The sequence below is a fragment of the Panthera tigris genome, chromosome C2 (assembly GCF_018350195.1).
Source record: "Panthera tigris isolate Pti1 chromosome C2, P.tigris_Pti1_mat1.1, whole genome shotgun sequence".
Taxonomy (NCBI): Eukaryota; Metazoa; Chordata; class Mammalia; order Carnivora; family Felidae; genus Panthera; species Panthera tigris.
In genome coordinates, this window is record NC_056668.1 from 122,088,707 (window position 1) to 122,114,805 (window position 26,099).

Consider the following 26,099-nt stretch of genomic DNA (forward strand, 5'->3'; position numbering starts at 1 on the left):
AAACCTAAACGGGCAACTATATGTCTCTATACCCGAAATGAACACATGAACAACAGAATTAAACACACAATACCACTTACAGTCACCAAAAATGAAATGTTTGGGTCTAAATCTAACAAAGCATGTGCAGGATTTTTATGCTAAAACTAAACAACATTGATGCAGGAAATAAAACTGAAACAAATGAAGAGACACAGCACGTTCACGGATTGGGAGACTCAACATGGTAAAAATGTCGGTTCTCCCCAGATTGATAAATAAGTTTAATTCAATTCCTGTTGAAATCTCAGGAGGATTTTTTTGTAAATGTAGACAAGATTATTCTAAAATTTATAGGAAACATAAAAGAAACTAGAATGGTTTATACAATTTTGAAAAAAGAAAAGTAAACTGGGAGTCATTCATTTATTTAACTGTTAAGACTTAAATACTTGCAATAATCCAGACCGTGTAGTTCTGATGCAGTAGACATATAGATTAATGGAACAGTGAAGAGAACCCAGGAATAGACACATACAAATATGCCCAACTGACTTTTCTTGGCAAAGGTGCAGGAGCAATTCAATAGAGGAAAGATACACTTCATGAATTTGCATGTCATCTAAACAGGTACAAAGAGATTCAGATCACCCCATGCATATTTTCAGATCACAATGAAACTTGAAACCAACCATAAGAAAAAATTTGGAAAGCCTCCAAATACATGGAGATTAAAGAACATCCTAATAAAGAATGAATGGGTTAACCAGGAAATTAAAGAAGAAATTTAAAAAACACATGGAAGCAAACAAAAATAAAAACACAGCAGCCCAAACCCTTTGGGATGCAGAAAAGGCAATCCTAAGAGGAAAGTACATTACAATGGAGGAAAGATAGACTTTTAAACAACAAATGGTATGCAACTGAATATCCATTGGCAAAAAAAATAAATAAATAAATAAAATTAAATTAAAAAAAAATAAGAGGAAGGAGGAGGAGGAGGAAAAGAAAGAAATCTCAACCTAATATAATCTTATACAAAAATTAACTCAAAATGGATTATTTACTTAAATATAAAATGTAAAACTACAAAACTTTTAGAAAAACACATTAGAGAGACTTTAAAATCTAAGGCAAGGCAAATAGTTCTGAAACTGTACACCAAAAATTCAATCCATAGAAAGATAAACTAGACTTCACCAAAATTTTAAACTTTTGCCTTGAGAAATACCATGCTAATAGGATGAAAAACAAGTTATACAATGGGAGAAAATATTTACAAACCAGGGATCTGACAAGGAACTAGTATTTAGAATATGTAAAGAGCTCCCAAAACTGAATAGTAAAAACACAAACAATCCAATTATAAAGTGGGCAAAAGACATAAGGAAACAATTCATGGGATATGATATACACATGACAAATGGACACATAAAAAGATATCTAACATCATTAGCTACTAGAGAAATGCAAATTAGAACCACAATGAGATAATGCTACATAGTTAATTGAGTGACTATAATAAAATATAGGGATAGCATCAAATGCTGGTAGGAATGCAGAGAAACTTAATCACTCATACATTGCTGATGGGAAAGTAAAATGGTACAGCCACTCTGGAAAACAACTTAGCAGTTTCTTAAAAAACAAAACATTGCAACCATCATCCTACCCTACAATTTTACTCCTTGACATTTTTTTCCAGGGAAGTGAATACTTATGTTCACCTAAAAAGAAATGGAAAAACATTCCATGCTCATGGATTGATAGAATACATATTGTTAAAGTGTCAATACTACTCAAAGCAATCTACACATTCAATGCAATCCCAATCAAAATTGCACCAGCATTCTTCTCGAAGCTAGAATAAGCAATCCTAAAATTTGTATGGAATCGCAAAAGGCCCAGAATAGCCAAAGTAATATTGAAGAAGAAAACCAAAGTGGGAGGCATCACCATCGCAGACTTTAGCCTCTACTACAAAGCTGTAATCAGCAAGACATCATGGTATTGGCACAAAAACAGACACATAGACCAATGGAAGAGAATAGAGAATCTAGAATTGGACTCACAAATGTATGGCCAACCAATCTTTGACAAAGCAGGAAGGAATATCCAATGGAAAAAACACAGTCTTTTTAACAAACAGTGCTGGGAGAACTGGACAGCAACATGCAGAAGAATGGAACTAGACCACTTTCTTACACCATTCACAAAAATAAACTCAAAATGGATGAAGGACCTGAATGTGAGACAGGAAACCATCAAAACCCTAGAGGAGAAAGCAGGAAAAAACCTCTTTGACCTCAGCTGCAGCAATTTCTTACTCGACACATCTCCAAAGGCAAGGGAATTAAAAGCAAAAATGAACTATTGGGACCTCATCAAGATAAAAAGTGTCTGCACTGTAAAGGAAACAATCAACAAAACTAAAAGGAAACTGAAGGAATGGGAAAAGATATTTGCAAATGACATATCAGATAAAGGGCTAGTATCTGAAATCTATAAAGAACTCACCAAACTCACCACCCAAAAAACAAATAATCCAGTGAAGAAATGGGAAGAAGACATGAATAGACACTTTTCCAAAGACATCCAGGTGGCCAACAGACACATGAAAAGATGCTCAACATCACTACTCATCAGGGAAATACAAATCAAAACCACACTGAGATACCACCTCACCACCTCACACTGGTCAGAGTGGCTAAAATGAACAAATCAGGAGACTATAGATGCTGGTGAAGATGTGTAGAAACGGGAACGCTCTCGCACTGTTGGTGGGAATGCAAACTGGTGCAGCCGCTCTGGGAAACAGTGTGGAGGTTCCTCAAAAAATTAAAAATAGATCTACCCTATGACCCAGCAATAGCACTGCTAGGAATTTACCTAAGGGATACAGGAATGCTGATGCATAGAGGCACTTGTACCCCAATGTTTATAGCAGCACTTTCAACAATAGCCAAATTATGGAAAGAGCCTAAATGTCCATCAACTGATGAATGGATAAAGATATGGTTTATATATACAATGGAATACTACTTGGCAATGAGAAAGAATGAAATCTCACCATTTGTAGCAACATGGATAGAACTCGAGGGTATTATGCTAAGTGAAATAAGTCAGGCAGAGAAAGACAGATATAGTATGTTTTCACTCATATGTGGATCCTGAGAAACTTAACAGAAGACCAGGGGGGAGGGGAAGGGGGAAAAAAGTTACAGAGAGGGAGGGAGGCAAACCATAAGACTCTTAAATACTGAGAACGAACTGAGGGTTGATGGGGGTTGGGGGAGAGGGGAAAGTGGGTAATGGGCATTGAGGAGGGCACCTGTTGGGATGAGCACTAGGTGTAGTATGGAAACCAATTTGACAATAAATTATATTTAATATAAAAAAACCTGTCTACAAATAGTTACAGCAGCTTTGTTCATAATAACTAAAAACTGGAAACAACCCAGACGTCCTTCAGTGGATGAATGGTTAAACAAATGGTGGTACATTTATACTGTGGAACACTGCTCGGCAATAAAAAGGATAGACAGGTAACAACCTGGATGCATTTCCAGAGAACAGTGCTGAGTGACAAAAGTGCTAATTCTAGAAGGTCGCTTACTGGATGATTCCATTTATATGACATACTGGAAATGACCAGATTATTCAAAGGGGAACAGATTAATGGCTGCCAGGAAGTTAAGGAGGGAGTGGGTAGGAGGAAAGTAGGTAAGACTATAACAGGGTAACAAAAAGGATCCTTGTGGTGATGGAAATGTTCTATATCTTAACTATCAATGTCAATGTCATGGTTGCGATGTACAATGGCTTTTCGTGGTGTTATGACTGGAGGAGACTGGGTAAAGAGTACACAGGGTCTTTCCATGTTATTTCTTATAATGTATGTAAAACACAATGAATTGAAAATAATGTGATTTTTAAACAACTTTTTTAAAATTATTTTTTAATGTTTTTTGTTTTGTTTTGTTTTGTTCTGTTTTTGAGAGACAAACAGAGACAGAGCATGACTGGGGGAGGAGCAGATAGAGAGGGAGACACAGAATCCGAAGCAGGCTCCAGGTTCTGAGCTGTCAGCAGAGCCTGACGTGGAGCTCGAACCCACAAACTGTGAGATCATGACCTGAGCCAAAGCCAGATGCAAACCAGCTGAGCCACCCAGTCGCCCCCCAAAAAATCAACCTTCTTAAAAGAAATTAGCCAGCACTGACTAGCAGCTGCCTCTTTCCTTAGGTAAGGAAACTTTTCCACTACCACAAAGAATCTCTCTGGATTGCCACAGTCCCCTCGGGTCCAGATCTCTGTACACCAGTCATCTTCCTTCACTGGCTACATTGAATGTGGGAGTAGTGATCTGGGAAACATACTAGCTGGGGTGGCTTTGCTCCCAATTACATCAGAGGGCCACCAGGGGTCAGTTTTAGCCCCCGCAGTGTGCAATGTGGGCACCATGATGAGACTTCCCTGAACACCAGCGTCCTCCTTCCCTACCCCCATGCTGTGAGCAGTAGGTTGGAAGCCCACTCAATCCTTTCAACTCAAATTAGCAAATATTTACTAAGAGCCTCTAAGCTAGGTTGTATGCCAAGACATAAGTATAAACAAACTCACTCTGGTAGGAGGAACAGATAATTCAATAGATTGATTAAAAGTACTGCAGAACTCAGCTGAGGCCAGGAGCAAATATGTCAAAAGCAGTAAGAGAAGGTGATAGGTTAGCCTAAGCACGTAATATGATATCAATCTGTCTTTCATTCATTGCACCAATTTTAATTGAACACCTACTCAGTGCTAGGTGCTAGGGACACAAAATGGATTCAGACTCTGCTTGTCAGTTGAAGCCCAGTGTGGCAAGTCCCGTGGCTGAGGAGAGAACTCATCATGGGAACCACGAGGATGCCACTTAGAAGAGTCTCCTTTACATGCTGTCAGTGGAGGAGTCCTGGTGGGGTGGACGTGATCCTGATAAGGGGCATGTGGAATTATAAAGCCCCTCTAGCCACTCCCCTGCTATCTGGCTATTCACTCTGGCTTGCAATTGGCTCAGGCCCCTCTCTGTAAATGAGGTTCATACTCATTTAGAGTGATGTCTGATGGACTGTGTGTGGGGATGACAGGAGAGGTGAATGGAGAGGGCCTGTGAAACCATGTAGCTGGCAGCAATGTCTTTGCTTGTGAGAGGAAATAAAGTGCTACAAAAGAAGGAACTGAGACAAGGGCAGAGTCAGCAGGGGTCACCTAAGTGGAATATCACTTATAGCATAACTCAGTCTGGTATGTGAACCCATCCCTTAGATACCCTGGGAGTACCCATCCATCTCTGGAAAGGGAAGAGTTTATGGTAAAACAGAAATAATTGTAGCATTGGGAGTCCAAACAACATTTCTGTGGGAAGCCCTGAACAAGAGTTGGCCTGAAGAGAAAAAAGGTCATTTTCTCCTGGGCTGGAAGGGAGGTGATGAAGGGGAGTGCCATGTGGGCTGACCCGGGGCCTCTCATTATCATGGTGGACATGGAAGGAAAACATCATAGCAGTAAGCATCTGGAGGTGGGCAGTGATGGAGTGCCCAGTGGCAGAGGCTGAGATACAAAGCACCCCAAATGGTATGGCCAGCCCACCACCTGTGAGGCAGAGCAGCATAGATGGCCTCAGTGCTAACGTGACAGACAACTGGGAACAGCACCAAGGTGGGTGGTCTAAGGGCAGGCCTCAGTGAGTGTTATATCTGTTATCCCACCTCTTTAGGGACTCTGAGAGAGAGGTACACAAAAAGAGAAAGGGTCAAGGGGTGCTCTTTGTGCAGTGGACTTAGGGACAAAGAGCATAAAGGTTTACCCTTGCAATCCACAGCCTGATAGAGCCAGGAGAAGTGCTTTTCTAATGTTCCCACACTTCTGAAATCTGTGGGGTTTCTTCCTTGCCCTTCAAATTTTGCTATTAGTATCGTTAATGTGCAGAAAGACCTCCTGCCTCACTGGGATTTACCTTTGCACTAAAGAAAAAGAGGAAGGAAGGAAGGAAGGAAGGAAGGAAGGAAGGAAGGAAGGAAGGACGGATAACACAGAATATTGTATTTTAATGAAGTCCATGGCCACCCAAGCCAACCATTACAGACGATGTCATTTACCATGGCACTCAGCTGGAACTTAGATAAATAATAATAATTTTTAAAGTTTGTAGATCATATTGAACTTGGCTTAATAGGCCCTCTCTCCAAACCTCTGAAAGGATGGCTCATAAAAAAGTAATTAGTTTATATAGACTGTCAAGGTTCATGGGGGACAGCTGGCCTTTGATGCCTCATCTGTGATTACAGGCAGCTACAAGATAATAAAATCGAGCTCTGAATTCACGCCAAGGTATTCAGTGATCTCACGCTGGACACGATGCCAAGCAGAACGAACTGTAAATGCCTGCTCTACTCCTATTCTTTGCTTTGGAATCTCTAACAAGTCTAAGACATTTAGGACTTGCATTCATAGGCCCCAAATTCCTATTAAAGTAAAACCATTGACCTTATGAATTCATGTTCATAATTAATATTTGTGATGGGCTCTGATTCCAGGCCTATTCAATATGGCCACTGTTGTAAGCTGCGGAAATGGCTTCTGGAGAAGGGATTTGAATCAGTATTAACTTGTCTAAGCTTGGCTATTAAACAGTCCAATTACTGACAGTTGGAGCTGGTTTTCAATCATCATTGATTTCCCTGTGATGATCACCAGCTACTGCTTTTTATGAGGATTTCTTCAATGTTTTCAAATTCCCTGCTCGTTCTTCTCTATGCTGCCCACTTACCTGAGCATTCTTGGGTTCATTTTTCTCCCCTAGCTCATACAATGCCCCTTCCCTCAATACAGAAAACCATATTAACAGGTGGTTTTCATTTGGCCTCTTTGCTTTCCAGGGACAAAGAGGCAGAGTCATCTCAGCAGAGAGTGGAGATACAAGTGCAGCAATGAAAATAATCTCATGGAAATCCAAGATCACCTGGACACCAGAACCACTTAAGAATGGAAGCCATGGTTCCAAGAGCAACCACTTAGACCCTTCCCTCCAGGCACATCTGTTTCTCCCTAGGACCAGCTGCTTCACCTCAGTTGGCTGACCAAGGGCTTGCCTCAGTCTACTGACCAAATCATGATTTGCACATATCACAGAAGCTTCATTCATAATCCTTGCTCTCCCACATGGTCCCTTAGCACTCAAACAGGAAGCCAATTGGCCTGTGTGACCTCTTCTATCCAGGTAGCAATCACAGGCTGTAACTACTTTATTCATTGGTTGGCCTGAGCTATGTGCCCACTTCAGGTCCAATCACAGTCGGGGAGAGGGTCTGGGTCATGTGGCCTAGAATTTGGCCATGAGGGGCAGTGAGTGAGAAAGCACCATAAACATGTTTGCATCACATTTGCCAATAAGGCTATAGATTGAGAGTCACTGATTCCCCAGGATGTGTTTGGGCTTGGAGCTTTGATACCTATGTCTTAGGAATTGTTTCTCCAATAGAAATAAAGGTGTGTTTTTTGTTTCATTTTTTTCCCTTGATTTATTGTATGCGGAGCCCTGGCTTTGGAGTTAAGTTTGACCCACTGTCTTTTGCTAATGCTGGACAGCATCAGGGACACTAATGGGGAGATGAATGAAGCTAGAAGTGTCCCCAAGGACTGAGGCCAGGACCCTGTGCCCACTCCTGCTGAGTCCACTAGCTTGGGATGGAGCAGAACAAAATGATGATGATAGGGAACAGTGGTTAACAGGGAACTGTAGAGAAGAGTAGCCTGGAAGCCACTCCTAGGGAACAGAATCACCCTCAAAATGGAGGGACCTGGCAACATTTTTCCAGAAGGATACAGGATTGCTAGAGATCAGCCCAGTGATTGCTGTGTGCTTCCCATTCTTCTTCTCTTTGAATGGGAGGTTGTTGAGGTTTCCCTTCCCTGAAAATTGGGGTAGGGGGTGGGGAGATAACTTATCCTGTTAGCTAACAGATCTCTGGACCAAGAGACCTGCATCCAGACCTGAGGAAGATCACAAAATCTTGGCCTCAAAGCCAGATGCCATTATAGGATGCACTTTTGGGGATCCTAAAATAAAGTGAGCATATTTTCTGAGAAAGGGGTGTGAATAGTTGTGGCCTAAGGGCAGACTGTGATGGAAGGACCACACTGATGACCCTACTTGTCACCCCTCTTTGCCATTGGCAGTCTGCTATGACGCTGACTCTGGGCTTGGCCATATGATTTGTTTAGCCGCGGGACAGTAACAAACCTGTCCCAAGTAGCTTGCCAGGTAGTTGCCAAATCTTGCACAACTATGTGCTCTTTATGCTCTATATACTCAGGCTGGTCCTCCATCATGCTTGGGCCAGCATTCCAGAAGAATACATGGAGGAGAACAGTGTCATCCAGTCAAGGCCACTCTAGACAAGCCAGCCTACAGCCTACCCACCAGCCTACAAGTACCTGGACAAGCCCAGCTGGGACCAGCTGAGCCTGACTCACATTAGCAGAGCTGTCCAACAACTACCCCAAAACTTGGGAGCATCTTTCTTGAGAAAGAATTAATGGCTGATTTTTAATGCTCCTAAGTTTTGGGGTGGTTGTTGCACAGCAATACCTTAGCTGAGACACCTGGTTAAAATTACAATATTATCATCACTATTGTGTTCTGAGCAAATTACAGAATCTGGTTTAGCTTTAGTCTCTCCTTCTGTAAAAAAGAAACAATGATAGTGCTTACTTCAGAGGACTGTTGTAAAAGTTAAATGATACAGTATGTGTGTATCTAGTACGTATGATAAACTACCTAGTACAGTGCCTGGTATGTAGTCAGTGCTTGATAAATGTCAGTTAATTTCCAGTGTTGTTGCCTACAAGTTGTTTTTTGTACAAGGATGTACGACTAAGGGGACAAGTAGGGGCTGAAATCTGCCTCTTTCTCCATTTGCCAAGTCATGTGCTCTAGTGTGGGACAGTGTCCATATGTAATAAAGAGCACCTGTTTCTAATTTTCACAGTTACCATATGGGCTGGCACCAGTCCTGCTATTATTATTGATTTCATTGTCCACTTTTCATCCTGTTTTAGTATAATACTGCCATTAGCTCCAAATCCCAGAAGACTTGAGATTCTTACCTTCAAGGGCTTTTCTCAAGCAACCTAGTGCCAGTACTTAAGCTTTCTATCCTAGAACTCCACATCCTTCCTGTTGGGGTGACCAACTCCAGTTTACCCAGACCTTCTTGGTTATAGCAATGAAAGTCCCATGTCCCAGGAATATGGTTTGAATCCCTAAATGTCCCTCACTTTTCAGCCTAAATTATGGAAAATGGCCCACAAGTAATCACTAATTCTCCCTTAAACATTAGTTTGAACTGGAGTGGGACCCCTGCTGTGAGCATTTATCTGGGACTCCCACACTCTTCTTTTTCCTTGCCTGGCCAGCCCTTGCTCCTGCCTTCCTTCCTCTGTACTTTGGCTCCTAGTCCCTCCTCCAGCCATCCTGACACAGTGTCCCCTCAGCACCTGCCTCTGACCACTAAACTTGAGAAGAGGTTATGTGACTGCACTCATCAGGGACTCAGGTGCAAAAGAACCCTGAGCAACTAGGCTCCTATGGAGACGCCTGGGACTCCAGGATTAAGTATGGATCATAATGGAGAAGAGGTGAACAGTACAATTTTCCAGATGAGATGGGCCATCCTAAAATGAGTTGCCATGAAGCAAAAATATACACAGCCTTCAGCATGAGAGAAGTGAAAACAACAACAAAAGGCCCAGTGACTGGCGATATACAGACAGAGAGCTTTAGGGACACTGAGATCAAGTCTGAGGTGGGCAAAGAGGATAATTAACAAGAAAGAAAATTCAGGGCAAAGACCCCAAATGCATGGGCAGCAGAGAATCTGGGAAGCTCCTTTTTCTCCCTCTAGCAGAACAGCTCCACCATAGAAAGAGGCTACCAACCTCCTCTGTGGCAGGAGAGATGTTCACTTCTCTACTCCGCAAGGCCAGGGCTTTGTGTCCCAGGCCCTGGGAACCTGAGGGTTATATATGGAAGGCCCTGTCCAGTGATGAGATCTGCTTCCTGAGCTTCTTGGCCATCAGCAGATAGGAGGGAGGGGTAAAAAGTGTGAAAGGGAAACACCAGAGTGAATGCACTGCTCATGGAGGGGTAACCAAGAAAAAGACCCAAATATGCCCCCATCACTGTCAAAGCTGGAAGCTGCCAAACTGGCTGAAAAGAGAGCACCAAGAACAGACCTAACTCAATACTTTAGTTCCAGGGTGAATGATATACCAGGTCTTCTTCTCTCCCAGTGTGCCTGGTAGACCCCTCCGCCACCAACAGGACGGGGCCCACAGGTGTGGTCCAACAGGCCTTGCTGTTCCTGGTGACTACAAATGGATGCTGTCATGGTGATCCTCCCCAGAGCATCCACTTGACCAGGACTTCTGGCTTATTTGCTGGTTGATGTGCCCTCACCCTGCAAATTTTTCCCAGCTTTAAAGCAACTTCTGTACTGTCCTGATGAGTTCTCAAATCACACCTTGCCTAAAACTGGAAACCCTTAGATGACAGTCACTATAGTGAGGGAGAGGGTTCATTACAAGGATGGAGGCTCCGCCACAGGCTGTGGACAGGTGTGGGAGCCAGTCCAGTTTCTACTCCCCTGTTTATCCGGAAACCCACCATATGCTCGAAAATTGGGCGATCACCGATCATATCGGCAAAAACATCTGACAACACAATCTCAATCTGTCACTGAAAATAGAACACATCTGTTTTTTTACCGTCTATGAACTAAACCATAAACATGAAATCCTGACTCCTATGTTTGTATAAGAAAGGTATTTCTACAAAGTTGCCCATGGCAATGTTATTTTTAATTGGAAAAACACTGTAAACAACCTAAATGTACAAAAATAAGAGAATGGTTAAATAAACCACGAGAGGGATCTATGAAGTATAATTTTGTACTCTACTCTTCAGTAATATTTTAAAATATATTTTAGTCAGCTTGGAAAAGGTCTATGAAAGATGAAAACACAAAGACTCTGAACAGAGTAAACTATGATCCAAATTAATCAGAACTGTGTATTAATATATGAACAGGAAAAAGTCTGGCAGGGTCTTAGGAGTGTAGGTTAATTTTGTTTTATTCTTTATTCTTTTTAGTAATTGTCACATGTACTCGAATTAACAGACGTTGATCCATGTCTTTCTGGTCCTGTCTATTCTTTTTTAAAAATGTTTATTTATTTTTGAGAGAGAGAGAGAGAGAGAGAGAGAGAGAGAGAGAGAGTCAGAGTGTGAGCAGGGAAGGGGCAGAGAGAGAGACACACACAGAATCCGAAGCAGGCTTCAGGCTCTGAGCTGTCAGCACAGAGGCCAACACGGGCTTGAACTCACGAACTGTGAGATCATGACCTGAGACAAAGTCAGACGTTTAACTGACTGAGCCACCCAGGCACCCCTGGTACTGTTTATTCTTGATTCCAACTCTGTTAGGTCCGGGGCAGTCACCCAGATTGTGGATTCCAGAGAATCCACAGTTCTCTGCAAGGACTGCCAGACTGGCTTCTGGCTGAGGCCAAGTAAATGCTCAGAGACCAGGGTGGGACACCAGGGGGCACCCTGCCTCTGGCCCACAAGAATGACCCCCACACAAACCACCTAGAACACAATCACCATCTACTGTGAGGCTGATGTAGGTGGCTCCTTGGCTGCCAGGGTCAGCCCTCAGAGACCCTGTGGCAGGGAAGGGCACTGAAGATGGTGGGTAGTCTTGAGGTGGCTGGGTGAGGAATGAAGCTCAGAGGTGGTCATTCCATGGCGTCCCATGTGGCACTCAGTCCTGGACCTCTTTCATGGTTTTTTGTTTTTTGGTTTTTTTTGCCATTGCCATGAACTACCTACTTATTTATTTACATTTTTCTTTAAATTGGGGTTTAAAAACACCCAAATGACTCTATTTTTAAAAATAAACCCCCAAAACTGAAAAGCCAGCAATACTTGTCTCAAAAAAAAAAAAAAGTAAGAAAAAGAAAAAAAGAAAAAGGAACTTAAATAAAACACGACAGAATGCTATTAACATTCTACCTCAACAGTGTGGCCTATGGAATGCTTTGAGAAAGAGCTTGTTCCTTCTTTGTCAGAGAGAGGGATTAGCAAATGCTGGAGAGGTGCTGAGCCTCACCAACTGCCTTTCTCCTTGACATCATCAGAGAGATTGAAAAAGAACTTCAAAGGGAACAGCTTGGAGCGGTAGGCCGCATTCCTTAACGCTATGTCCAGGTACCATGTCAATCTTCGACTGTCAATGAGACATGTATCCCACACTGGACAATGGGGAGAGGGGAAAGAAGGCAGGACTTGGAGTCTGAGCATCTGGGATTGAGTGATAGGGCCGAGCCATCCTCAGCGAGGTAGCCCTGAATAGTTACTTAATGTTTTTTCAAGTTTCAATGTCCTCATTGGCAAGACAGAATCACGACAGCTGACCTTCTTGTTCCACAGAGTTGGTGTGAGGCTTGGATATAATTTTGTGTGTGCTGTGGCTGGCGTGTGTGTGTGTGTGTGTGTGTGTGTGTGTGTGTGTGCGCGCGCGCGCGCGTGTGTGTGTGAGCACGTCTCTAATAAAAGAGCATATGGTTTGCAGTAATCCAAATGTGTATCTTGCAACTAATGGATTACTCCGCAGGGATAGAATGCAGGTGCAATGCAAGGAAATACATTCCCACCAAAGATTTACAGACTTCTGCACAATTCACAACTACTTTCCGTACATTATTTAACTGAATGTCCCGACACTGCCACATAACCAGTCTAGGAAACCGAGCTGGATGGGTGACTGCATCAAGCCTTTAAAACAAACTCCAAACTCACTTTTCTCCTCCCTTTAACATCATTATCATCGATTATAATTCCATCATTGTAATCAGCCTAAAATAAATAAAACGTTGGGGCTTATTGGTGACACTAAGAATTATACCTACTTTGATTACTCTCATTATTATCATTGCTGGGATTATCAGAATTGTGACATACTGGACCTCTACTGGCTGCCAGGGAGTGCACTAGGCACAGGACATTAGTATTTTATTTAATCCACATTAACCCAGATGTAGATACTGTGTTTACCCTCATTTTAATTATGAGAAAACTGCCCCTCAGAGGAGTTCAGTAACTTATCTGAGACCACACAGCTAGGAAATGGCAGAACGTAAATACACAGCAATGTGTATCTGTCAAAGCCTGTGGCTGTTCACACTCCGCGTTCCCCTACCACCATAAGAGGCAGGGGCTGCACAAGCCCTCAGGGAGGATCCCTGCCATCAGGGACCTAGGGGGCCTAAAGCACAGAAAGGGCCCTGGGCAAGTCCAAAGATAAGGGGACAAATAGGTGGGCAAATGCTGAGCAGCACAAGGAGGGGCAAATGGAGCTAACCACAGAGAGGAGAGAATCTTCCGCTCCAACCAGCTGATCCAAACAGGCCAAATAGCATCCTGGGCAATTTTCCAGGCAGCCTTCAGAGAGTCACCCAGCCTGAGAAGCCAGCCAATTATGCCTGATCACTCTCTGCTGCTCTGTCCTTACTAAAGACAAGTCCAGACTGGCCCAATGTAGACAAATGAACAGTTCTATTATCTCTGAAAGGCAATCTAATTCCCTTCAAATTTAAAAGTCTCCACAGTTTCCTAACAGGCCTCAGTGGGGCTCATGTAGAAATTAATAAGTTCAGAGTGTGCCCAGCTTGCTTTCATTATCATTTTTTCGCCATGCAATGGACAGGATTTTCATTATTACTCAAGGATTTTTCTGGATCTGATTCTCTAAGAAGGTCATGTCCACTGGGCCCAGACACTGGGTTGAGAACTGAGTTAGGTCTAATGGATTTGACTGACGTCTGAGAGAGGATGATTCACTGACTGAGAGTTGATGACACCTCTAGTACTCAGTGGGGGCATGGATCGAAAGGCAACATCACTGGAAAAAAGAACTCAGATAAAGTGGTGAGAAGTCCTGGGCTCCAGTCCCAGCCCCATGGCTGGCCTGCCCTGAGATGCTTGGGATCTGAGTTGGGTTATCTTGCTATGAAATGGGCACAGAAGAGGATATGGAAAAAAAAACCCTCAAATTTATTAAGCTTCTATTATACCTTGAATCACTGTAACATTCATCATAGACATTCTTTAAATTTAATCAAAACAACAACCTTGGAAAGCTTATATTATTTTACAGATGAAGATGGTGAGGCTACTGTTACTGGTGATTGCACCACATCATCTAAATCACACCATTAGAATAAGCCATAAAGGGGCCAGGGAATGAGACTAGAGTGGTAAGAATAGGACTGCAGACTCATACGACTATTCTGGAAAGGAATTTAACATGTTTCCAGAACTTTAAAATGTTTGACCTATTAATTCCAATTCTGGAAATCCATCCAAATGATAGAATCAGAAATGCAGACAATTATAATAAAAAAGAATTATAACAGATTATTTGCCTATCACCTCATACCCATCAGAATGTTTATCTTCAAAAAGATGAGAGATAAAATGTTGGCGAGGATGCAGAGAAAGGAAACCTTTGTGTACTGTTGGTGGGAATGTAAACTGGTACAGCCACTATGGAAAACAGTATGGAGGATCCTCAAAAAATTACAAACATAAATACCATATGATCCAGCAATCCTACTTCTGTATATACATCCAAAGGAAATAAAATCAGGATTTCAAAGAGATATCTGCATCCCTATGTTCATTGCAGTATAACTCACAATAGCCAAGATATGGAAACAACCTAAGTGTCTGTCAACGGATAAACTGATAAATGTATAAAGAAGAAAATTGATAAGTGTATAAATAATACTCCATTATTAGTATTATTCAGCCATGAGAGAAGAAATTCCTGCATTTGTGACAACATAGATAGACCCTGAGGACATTATGGTCAGTGAAATTAGCCAGACATAGAAGACAAATACTGCATGATCTCACTTATATATAGAATCTGTATGTGGAATCACTTATATCACATATATGATATCACTTATATGTAGATTCCCTTATATGTGGAATCAGCTTTAAAAAGTCAAACTCAGAAACAGGGAGTAAATGGTAGTTACCAGGCACTGGGGGTGGGGAAAATAGGGAGGTGTTGCCAAAGGGTAGAAAATTTCAGTTACAAGACAAGTAAGTTTTGGGGATCTAATGTACAGCATGATGATTATAGTTAACAACATTGTTTTATATCCTTGAAAATTGCTAAGAGAATAGATCTTACATGTTCTCACCACAAAAAGGAAATTGTAATTATTTGAGGTGATGGAGATGTTAGATAACACTATGGCAATAATCATTTTTCCAATATAGATGTTTATCAAATCAATACATTGTACACCTTAAACTTAGACAATGTTGTATGTCAACTGTAACTCAATGAAGCTAGAAAAAAAAAAAAAGAATGGTAAGCTACAGAATATTCATTGAGAAGGACATCACACAGCCATTTAATCAGTTGCAGAATTAATATTTAATGAAATGGTATATTTTCATTAGTTTAGTAAGGGAAAAATAAGTTGTTAGTAATTGTAATACGAGGAGAGATCACAATTTTTGGAGAAAAAAAAGAGTAGAAAAATGACTGGAAGGAAATACACTAAAATGTTAACAGAGGCTCTCTCTGGGGGTAAGAAAACATATTTTTCACACCTCTTTGTGTTTTACTATATTTTTCACATTTTCCACAATCAACACTTATTGTAATAATCAGGAAATATGCAGGAAAAGCTATTCTATGTCCCTGAATTTGCATTTATATGCAAAATGCAATGATGACTTCTAGTTAAGTGAGTGATATTTTATGTAGATTTTTCTAAATTTTTTTTTCAAGGAGGGAAATCACAAAAGAAATGAGACAGAGCAAAAATGTTATGGATGGAACCATCTCTCAGCAAGCTTATGGCTCACCTCACAGGCTAAATTGGAAATAAAGACCAGTGGGAAAGGGGTGGAAAACTGACAATGCACAAACAGTTGATAAGGGGGGACTAAAAGCTACAGTTGACTTCAAGAACTGATGGAGCTGGCAGATATGAATTTTTCAATTTTATGAGAATGATAGGGATCTGAAATAAATCTTCAGTATTTTCTCTTTAAGATAAATGTTTTAAAATGAACGTCTGCAGCATGGATGGATGGTGAGTGCCTGTGTCCTGTCTTAGAGCTGATCATAAATAACACTGAGAAAAATAGCTTTGACCATTCCAAAAAGCACCTTTATTTTTTACTCTGAAGAGTTTGGAAGATTATATTTTGATGCATTAAGCTAGATTTTTTTTTATGCAGCTGCAAAAATCAAGGAGCAGAGAAATTTTCTTCAGATGGGAATAACTACTCAGGGCTTGGCTTAGAAGCAAATCTTAGTTTCAAGATGTGCCTGAAAACCAGTGGGCATATCAGATGGTCAGAATACAAATTCAAGTTTGACGGATTTATGGTTTATGAAACACCTTGGTGAATCTTCAGGTGAAATTATTAATTGTCCTGCAGTCCCATAAACCAAGCAAGAGAAGTAATCTTTTGTAAATCCAAACTTCCAAATATCAGATTTGCTTAAACTGTGCCCCCCTCCCCCATTTTGGTCTGTACCTTAAAGAGCTTATAACTTTATGGTAGAACAGTTTATTCAACAACTTCAGTTTGCTAGTTCACTATTAGAGGAGAACAGGGCTTCATTGAGGGTAGACATAATAAAGAATCAGACACATCCCTCATCTTTTAAAATGTTAGACGCACTAAAGTAACTTACTTTTACTTCCTGCTTCATGCGTCACTGGTTTTTTCTGTCATGTTTCAAAGAAGAGTCACACACTTGAAAGGAAAGGTGAATGAGAAGACCTGCTTGGTGGAAAGACCTATGCACACAGGCTGCAGAGAAGGGGCTGAGGGAAGCCAGGAGCACTTGCTCAGCCTAGAGAGGGAAGCCATGACTCAGCTTTGCATTTCCTATCTGGTTCATCAAGATAAACCAGAATCCTGCCTTCTTACACTAAATCTCTCAATTTTTAAATATTGTCTCCATTTTGTTAAGCACACAGTGCATTCCAAACCAAACATTTCCATAACCCAAACATTTTTTGCTAGTGCTTGTTTTAAAATCTCATTTCTAGGAGGTTAAGAATTGCTGATTCACCCCAATATCATCTAATTATATCCAAGAAGGGGATGCTTTGGAATAGTCTCAGGCTGGCAAAGAAGGTCTGGGAAAGACAACTCCTCTTTTGTGGAAAAGACAGCATGGGATTCACACTTCCGAGTGGAATTTGGTTGAGCTGGAAACTTTGAGGATGGCTGGAAGATGTAAGGAAATATCCCCACTCTAAAACACCATGCAAGTCACAGTTAGGTGCCCTTGGTGGTAATCAGTCTAACATGAAATAAAGATAAAGCTTCTTCTGAGAGTCAAGAGTATCTCCCTGATGCTCCGTAAGAATACTTATGGGTTTATCTTCACATAACGCTGAATTTCCCCCATTGAACCCACCCCCTCACTCCTTACTTTACAATGTTCTGGAATGAAAAAGGGGCCTTCATAGAGCTTATCTCTTAGAAGTGTGAAAGAGCCATTTTTTTCTGCCCAAGTAGCTCATAATGTAGCAGACAAACTGTCAGAAAAAAATAGACTTCATCATGGTGAAAACCTCAGCCTGGCACCCATCTATCATAAAGCAATCTTCTAGAAATCTTGAAAACCTTCGTTAAATTTCCTGTCTTTCTCCTGACAGTGATAAAATGTTAACAATATTACTCATGATGCAGGCATCTTCAGAAATTTTTTGCCCATTCGCTCCTGCCCCTACTATCAGCCATCTCCTTCTCTTTGCCAGAGTCTATGGAAATGTGAGACATAGTCATATTCTTCACACACTGGTCCAGAGAGCTGGTCCTTACAGGAGGTTAGAGAAGGAAGTAGTCATTATCTTGATGATAATGAGAAGACTCTCTACCACAAGCTGCAGAGGGCAAAATGGCACTGTCTTTTGATTCCTCCACCAAAAGCCACACCCACTGTGAATCTCAAGGGCACAGCCCTCTCCTATCGTTAGCAAATATTTCTTGGTCCTTTTTTTCTTTCCCTCTTCTCTTGCCAAGCTACCAAGCTGCAATTCTTCACCTGTCCATGATATATGGGTAGTGGGGACAATGGGTCACACACTTAATCTGTCGACAGGTCATCTTTCAAGAGGGAAAATTCCCCTATGGACCTTACTAGCCCAGCTTTTCCAACTCCAGAGGCCACTTCAGCAATATACCATCACTCAGAAGAAGAAATAAGGGTCTTGCACTGGAGGCAATACCAAAGGAAAAAACCATAAATCAGAAATCAGAACCACACCAGAAGTCAGAAGAGGCACAGAGCTTTGAAATCACAGACTGATCATGAAGAGATGCACAGAGGGTGACAAGAGCTATAGACAGCCTGAGTCTCAGCTCCATGGAGGCTTCCTGACATGTTTAAAAGAGGGCTAAGTGCAACCATAATAAGCCATCATCTCACCTGCAAAAGGAACTGGTGCATCTTTATCCAGGGCTACAAGTGGTGGGTCCAAAATCACTGTGTCGTTGTTCTCAGTTATGACTCCATGATATGAGGTCTCGATCCATGGCTTGTGCTTGTTGACTAGAACACAATGGAAACAAAGATTGACTTTTAAGATCACCACTTGAATAGCTCATCCATAATGATATTATTAATAGTGCACATTTGTCCAATCATATGCTCTCATCTACAACCGTATGAGAGACAAAGAGCACGATGGTCCCATTTTACACCTAAGGAACCTTCAGAGAAGCGAGGTTTAGAGAGAAGTTCAATGAGGCACACAGAAAGTTGGGCAGCAGATTTTTGGGCTCCAAGACCAGGGATCTTTCACTTGACCCAAATCCAACTATTTCTATTCCTGGATTCCCAGTGTAGATAGCTACTGTTTAAAAACTGACTGAAAGCTTTAATTCTCAAATGCTACCATCTATTAATAGATGTTTCAGGGTTAATATTCATTATCAATCAATGAACTAGCAGGTCATGGCTGTGTGCTGGAATTTCTGACCTCAACCTAATCATTACAAATTGTTACTGCATTTTATATACATACATATCTGTATATGTACCAACATATGTGTAAAGATACAACAGACATTTGAATGCTTTCTTATCACTTAAAAACCGTGTCTATCTTAATGGTCTAAATTGCCTAAGCAGTTTAAGTTGCTCTTTAGTAATTTTACCAGGTGAATAACATATTATTTAATGGAAAATTAACACATGTCAAATACATGCTACTGGTTGAATTATGGCCCTGAAAAAAAAGAGGTTAGAGTCCTAACCTCCAGTATCTTGGAAAGTGACCTTATATGGAGAGAGGGTCTTTATAGGGGTAATCAAGTTAAAGTGAGGTCATTTGGGCAGGACTTAATCCAAAATGAATGGTGCCTCATAAAAAGGGGAAATTTGGACACAGAGACAGACATGCATACATGTGAGTGCAATGTTTCTGTTGCCACCAGCCAAGAAACCACCAGAAGCCAGAAGAGACACTTGGGACAGATCTATCCCTTGTACTTTCAGAGCAAGCCTGGTCCTGCCAACAACTTGATTTCAGACTTCTGGCCTCCAGAACTGTGAGACAGTAAATTTCTGTTGTTCTAAGCCATAAAGTTAGTAGCACTTTCTTAAGGCAGGCCTAGCAAAGGAATACAAGATACTTATGGTCAACAGCCACATATAAAGGGCCGAGAATTTAAATAAGACTTGTGCTAGGGTTGGTGTAATATTCCTGTGTGAATACCCCAAGTCTGTCAATTCCATCTCCTTTTTTGGTTCTGGCCCTGCCATCACCTCTCTGCATGCCTGTAGTGGCCTTCTGACTGGTCTTCCAGTAAGAAGTCCTATCCCACTCCAATTCATCCTCTACTATGGCATTAAGAATAATATCCTGAAACATTAATCTGATTCCTTAACTGTGATCTTCTTGGTTTGTCCTTTATCCCTCTACATACACTCACACAAGTCTGAGGGCAGGGTAGGTGCTTAAGAAGCAAAATAACAGGCTAGAGGGAACCCTAGAATAATCAAAGTTGTCCTGATGCCAATCCTCACACCCTGCTTCACAGTTTGAATGACGCTGTCACATGCGTAACGCTCCCCACAGGGACCTAAGAGGTAGGTGTGATCATTATGCAAATAATGAAGAACTTCTTTCACAAGGTGTGACTTTTCCAGGATGGCCACAGGCTTGAAAACTAACAATTGGGAAGACCAACAATTCTCTCATATGTGGTGAGATCCAAAAACACATACATGTGTACATAAACATATTCATATTGTAATACAAAGTCGGGCACATTATAATATATAACACACATTAAAATATATATACATATCATAGTGTATAATTTTCAGTAGTTACCGCAAAGCAAGAGCTACACTTGATCTTAGCCAAAAGGCCGAGAAGCAATAAAGCAAGAGCTTATAAAATTGAAAACAGCTCTGCTGCAGTGGCTCCTGTCCCCTTTCAAAAGGTCAGCTAAGAGTTGCTCTAGGATAGCTGGTAGACTCAACCTGGCCACCATTTTGCTCCTTCTCACCCGTTTCACAGCAATCACGAACTAACCAAGAGGCAGTTTAGTGGAGCAGGGACATATGCCTGTTCTTCTCAGGTCTTGGCTCCTGAGAGCTATTTCTGCGGATTGGATCATGCCCAGGTCAGAGAGCGGCTCTGCCCACTGTGGGTCTGAATGGGACAGCAGGCTCCTCTGTGCTAACATGCTGGCATTCAAACCAGTTCTTCATTATGGACCCTGGAAGAATTACAGCCACCCAGGGTTGTCCCCGTGCGCCTTTGCCCTTTTATTAGCCATCAACACAAACGCAATGTAAATAATTTGCAGCTGTTGGGAGAAACAATTAATCTTTTTTCCCTGTTAATTAAACCTAGGGGCTATTCATTAGAAATGTGGATAGAGGATATGCCATAAGCTCATCCAGTGTTTCAGATTCACTGTGCCACTTGACTCGATGGCAGACAATGGGATCTAGAGCCAGTTGCTAGATTGCTGGGTTTCAGGCCTGGCTTAGCCACCTCGGGGCCACTTCTATGTGAGTCAGTTGGCCACTCAGAGTGTCAACTCCCTGAACCGTAAAATGGGGAAAACGACTCCACTCACAGGGTTGTCATGTTATTCAGACGCCCTGGGCTGGACACACAGCCCCTGACCTTTGATTACTCAGACTTACCACCCTCATCTCACAGAGCCCCTGACCTTTCATTAGTCAGACTGACCACTACTCTCTGAGCAGTGACAGTGTCAGCAGAGAGGGGATTTATAGACCTTACAGTTGAGGTTTCCCATCATCAGTGGGGATGGGTTTATTTCCTTTTATCCATAGGCCTGCCGTCCTTTTCTCCTCTCATTACTAGTTGTGTACCTATCACATATTAGGCATTTTACATACATTCATTAATCCTCATCACAACCCCATTATATAAGACTTTATGGCTCATTTTGCAGGTGAGGAAGTGAAGCTCAGAGGGCCTTAAATGTTCCCTTTTTGAAAAATAAGAGTGTTAACATCCCTACAATTTCCACATTTTTCTTCCACCTTCTAACTTCCTTCAAATCTTTCTTGACTTTCTCTTTGTCAAGGTTGACAAACATTTGCATTTTCATGTGTAAGCTAAATTAAATCTTCTTTGCTTTGTCTATAGATCACATCCTCAGGGCTGCACACCAATAACTTAAATTTGCATGATTTTGACTATGAGGCTTTTGTTCATGGCTGAGCTGAGTGTTATGCAAGGATTGCTTTCCCTTCTTAATGGTTCAACTGTCATTCCACGGATGACGTTCCTTGTACCCAGACCGACTGGACTCTTGATAGTTTCATGCCATCAGATAACCAAATCATACTCTATTTTAACTTGCATCATATTTGAAACCATCCTCCTTTGTATATTCTTTGTTTTATGAACATAAAGATTATCTTTTTTCATTCTATTGAATTATGAAACACAGGACCCTTTCCCCACATCCCAACCATATTACAGCTTTTTAATCATTCTATCTATTACTCATCATCCCTCATTTGCAAAATGGAGATACTTACTTCATAAGAATGTTGTAAAAATTGTATGAGATCATTTAGGCAAATCTAGTATCTCTGACATGAATAGGTGTTCAAATATTAAGTTCCCCTAAGCCCATCTCACACTTCTAAGGGGCTAAAGTGTGGCTTTGCACTCACAGAGATATTTAGCCCAACTCCATTCATTCAGCAAATATTTATGGGTCACCTAAAAATATGCAAGAACAGCTTAAGCACGGGGTGGGGGAGGTAAATTGGGGAAGAGTCCCTGAATAAAACACTTGACAAAATTCAGCATCCATTTATAATCAGAACAATCAGTAAATAGGGAATAGAAGGGAACTTCCTCAATCTGATAAAGAACTTTTGTAGAAAACCAAAGCTAACATCGTGCTTTATGGTTAAAGAGTAAATGCTCCCCTCCCAAGAGCAGAATGAGTACACAAGGATGTCCACTCTTACCTTGTACTGTACTATGCACATTGTACTGGAGGTTCTAACCCATTCAATAAGACAAGGAGAAAAATGAGATTGGAAATTAAAAAGTAAAATTGTCTTTACTTGCAGAGAACATGATCCTCAATGAAGCAAATTCTATGGAATCTATGAAAATGTTACTAGAACTAATAAGTGAGTTTAGGAAAATTACTGTATAATAAGTAAATACATAAAAAAGCAATTATATTTTTATGTACTAGCAGTAAACTATTGAAAATTTAAATAAAAGAGTTCCCATTTCTCCACATCCTCTCCAGCATCTATAGTGTCCTGATTTGTTCATTTTAGCCACTCTGACTGGCATGAGGTGGTATCTCAGTGTGGTTTTGATTTGTACTTCCCTGATGTTTATAGCAGCACTTTCAACAATAGCCAAATTATGGAAAGAGCCTAAATGCCCATCAACTGATGAATGGATAAAGAAATTGTGGTTTATATACACAATGGACTACTACTTGGCAATGAGAAAGAATGAAATATTCTCTTTGGAGCAACGTGGATGGAACTGGAGAGTGTTATACTATGTGAAATAAGTCACACAGAGAAAGACAGATACCGTATGCTTTCACTCTTATGTGGATCCTGAGAAACTTAACAGAAGACCATGGGGGAGGGTAAGGAAAAAAAAAAGTTAGAGAGGGAGAGAGCCAAACCATAAGAGACTCTTAAAAACTGAGAATAAAGTGAGGGTTGATGGGGGGTGGGAGGGAGGGGAGGGTGAGTGATGGGCATTGAGGAGGGCACTTGTTGGAATGAGCACTGGGTGTAGTATGAAAACCAATTTGACAATAAATTCCATATAAAATAAAATAAAATAAAGAAAATTTAAATAAAAAATACTAATATGATAACATCAACAACCAACAGATACTTAGGAATAACTTTCAAAAAATACATGTAGGATCTGCACACACAAGATGCCAAGATATTGCTTAAAGAATTTAAAGAACACCCAGGGGTGCCTGGGTGGCTCAGTTGGTTGAGCGTCCGATTTTGGCTTAGGTCATGATCTCATGGTCCATGAGTGCGAGCCCCTCATCAGGCTCTGTGCTGACAGTTCAGAGCCTGGAGCTTGCTTTGCATTCTGTGTCTCCCTCTCTCTCTGCCCCTCTCCAGTTTGCGCTCTGTCTCTATCAAATAATGAATAAATGTTTAAAAAAAAAGAATTTAAAGAACACCTGGAGCAGTCTTAATGGAGACAGACAGTGTTCATGGTTCAGTAGACTCAATATAATTAAACATAAATTTTACCCTAATTGATCAATGCACCCCAAATCAAAATAATAGGATTTTTTAAGGGATAAGCTAATTCTAAAATTTATATGAAAATTTAAATAACTGATATAGCCAAAACAATTTTGAAAAAGAAGGGCAAAGTTGGAGGACTCACACTACTCGATTTTAAAACTTATTATAAAGCTTCTCTAATCAAGTAGTATGATATTAACATAAGATAGACCTACAGATCAACATAAAAAAAATTAAGAGTGCAGAAATAGACATACATGTGGTTAATTAATTTCTGACAAATTTTCTTTCCAAGAAAATTCAATGAAGAATGGTCTTTCATTTATGCTTCTGGAAAAATTGGATATCCATATTTTAAAAAAAGAACTTCAATTCTACTGTATATGATACACAGAAATTATCTCTAAATAGATCATGGTCCTAAATGTAGGACTTAAAATTATGAAACTTTTAAAAGAGAGCATAAAAGAAAAGCTCAGTGTCCTTGGGTTAGGCAAAGATTTATTACAAGGGACAAAAAGAGCACTGAGTAAAAATAAAACTGATACATCAAACTTTACAAAAATTATACATTTATATTCTTTACTCTCCAGAAAATATTTTTTTGAAGCCATAGACTGTGAGGTAATATTTGAGAGACATATCTCACAAAGGACTTGTATCCAAAAACATATAAAGAACTCTTATAACTCAATAATGCGAAAAATAATCTGTAAAAAAAAAAAGGCAAAAATTTGAACACACCTGTTACCTGAGGAGATAAGAACATGAAAGGATGCTCAACATTAATAGTTATCAAGGATGTGTAAGTTAAAGCCACAATTGGATGTCACCATACCACCACCTGAATGTTTAAAATAAGAGTGACAATACCAAGTTCTAATGAAGATGTGAAACAGTTGAAACTCTCATACACTGCTGGTATGAACGTAAAATAATACAGTTACTTGGGAAAATAGTTTAGCAATTTCTTATAAAATGACTCAGCAATTCCATTCCTAGGATCTACCCAAGAGAAATGAAAACATAAATTATCCAAAAAGACTTATATGCAAATGTTCAGAGAAACTGTATTCAGAATAGTGCCAAACTGGAAAATAAAATGGCCATCAACTAGTGAATGGATAAACAAATTGCAGTGTATCTATATAATGGACTCAGCAGTAAAAAGAAATCAACTACTGATCCATACAAGAAAATGACTGAATATCCAAAGCACTTCTCTGGTGAAATGAAGCGAAAGAAGCCAGACACAAAAGACTACATGCTATTTGATGCCATTCATATGACATTCTAGAAAATGCCAAAATATAAGGACAGATTATGGGTCAGCAGTTGCCAGGGTCTGGGGATGGGGTAGGGTTTGCTTGTACAGGGGACACAAGGGAAGTTCTAAATGATGGTACTGTTCTGTATCTTGATTGTTGTGGTGGTTATATTTCTGCATGCCTTTGGCAAAATTTAGCAATCTGCACATTTGAAAAGGTTGGATTTTATTATATGTATGTTATACATGTAATTTATAATGTGGTGTTAAATATGTGGTAAGAACAAACTTCTTACCATCAAGGGACCCTCAGACTGGAGAAAGACCTATGATAACCAGTATGGTAAGAGATAGAGAGGCAAAGGAAAAGCAGAGTGCTATAGAAAAAGAGAGGAGAAGCACTAATCCAGCCATGGTAATCCAGAAGTACTTCCTAAAGACAGTAGAATCAAAGTCATAAGTAGTAGGAATTAAGCAGGGATAAAGGACGTGGGAGTCGCAGGCAGAGAAAACTGCCTGGGCAAAGACCAATGGTAAAAGCACCTGGTGCACCATAGGGGAACTGTAAATAGTTAGGTTTAGCTGAGAACAAAGTCTGAGGGGCAAGTCCAGCCAAGAGTCTGGACTGATAGATAGTATCTACATCACTCGGGGTTTATTGGCATGTACAGATTCTTCCAGAAGCCACTTCCAAATGCTGCGTTCATGGGATACCAGAGAACCATCTTCTTTCCAGAAAGAAGCAATAGCTATTGATGCTTGTGCCTTGGCTGTTGTTCTTTACGCAATCTGTTCCCTCCCCTGACAACAGTTCTGCTTTTTTGTTCCAATAGACTGAGGCCAGTCAGCTCACACTTTACTCCCTTTGGATGTAACTTCAGAGGAACTGACTTTTTATCAGTTCTTCATAAGATAACATCCCTGTTTGCAACACA

General features: G+C 40.6%; 1 protein-coding gene and 1 pseudogene across 1 annotated transcript in view; both read right to left on the bottom strand.

Annotated features, from left to right (window-relative positions):
• Positions 1 to 26,099, bottom strand: part of CLSTN2 (calsyntenin 2) — a 398,662-nt gene that overhangs the window by 360,815 nt on the left and 11,748 nt on the right. The window contains exon 3 of the mRNA XM_042998727.1: positions 18,564 to 18,686. Coding sequence (XP_042854661.1) covers positions 18,564 to 18,686 — 123 coding nt within the window. The remainder of the gene's footprint in view (positions 1 to 18,563; positions 18,687 to 26,099) is intronic.
• Positions 20,371 to 20,524, bottom strand: LOC122230907 (annotated as a pseudogene).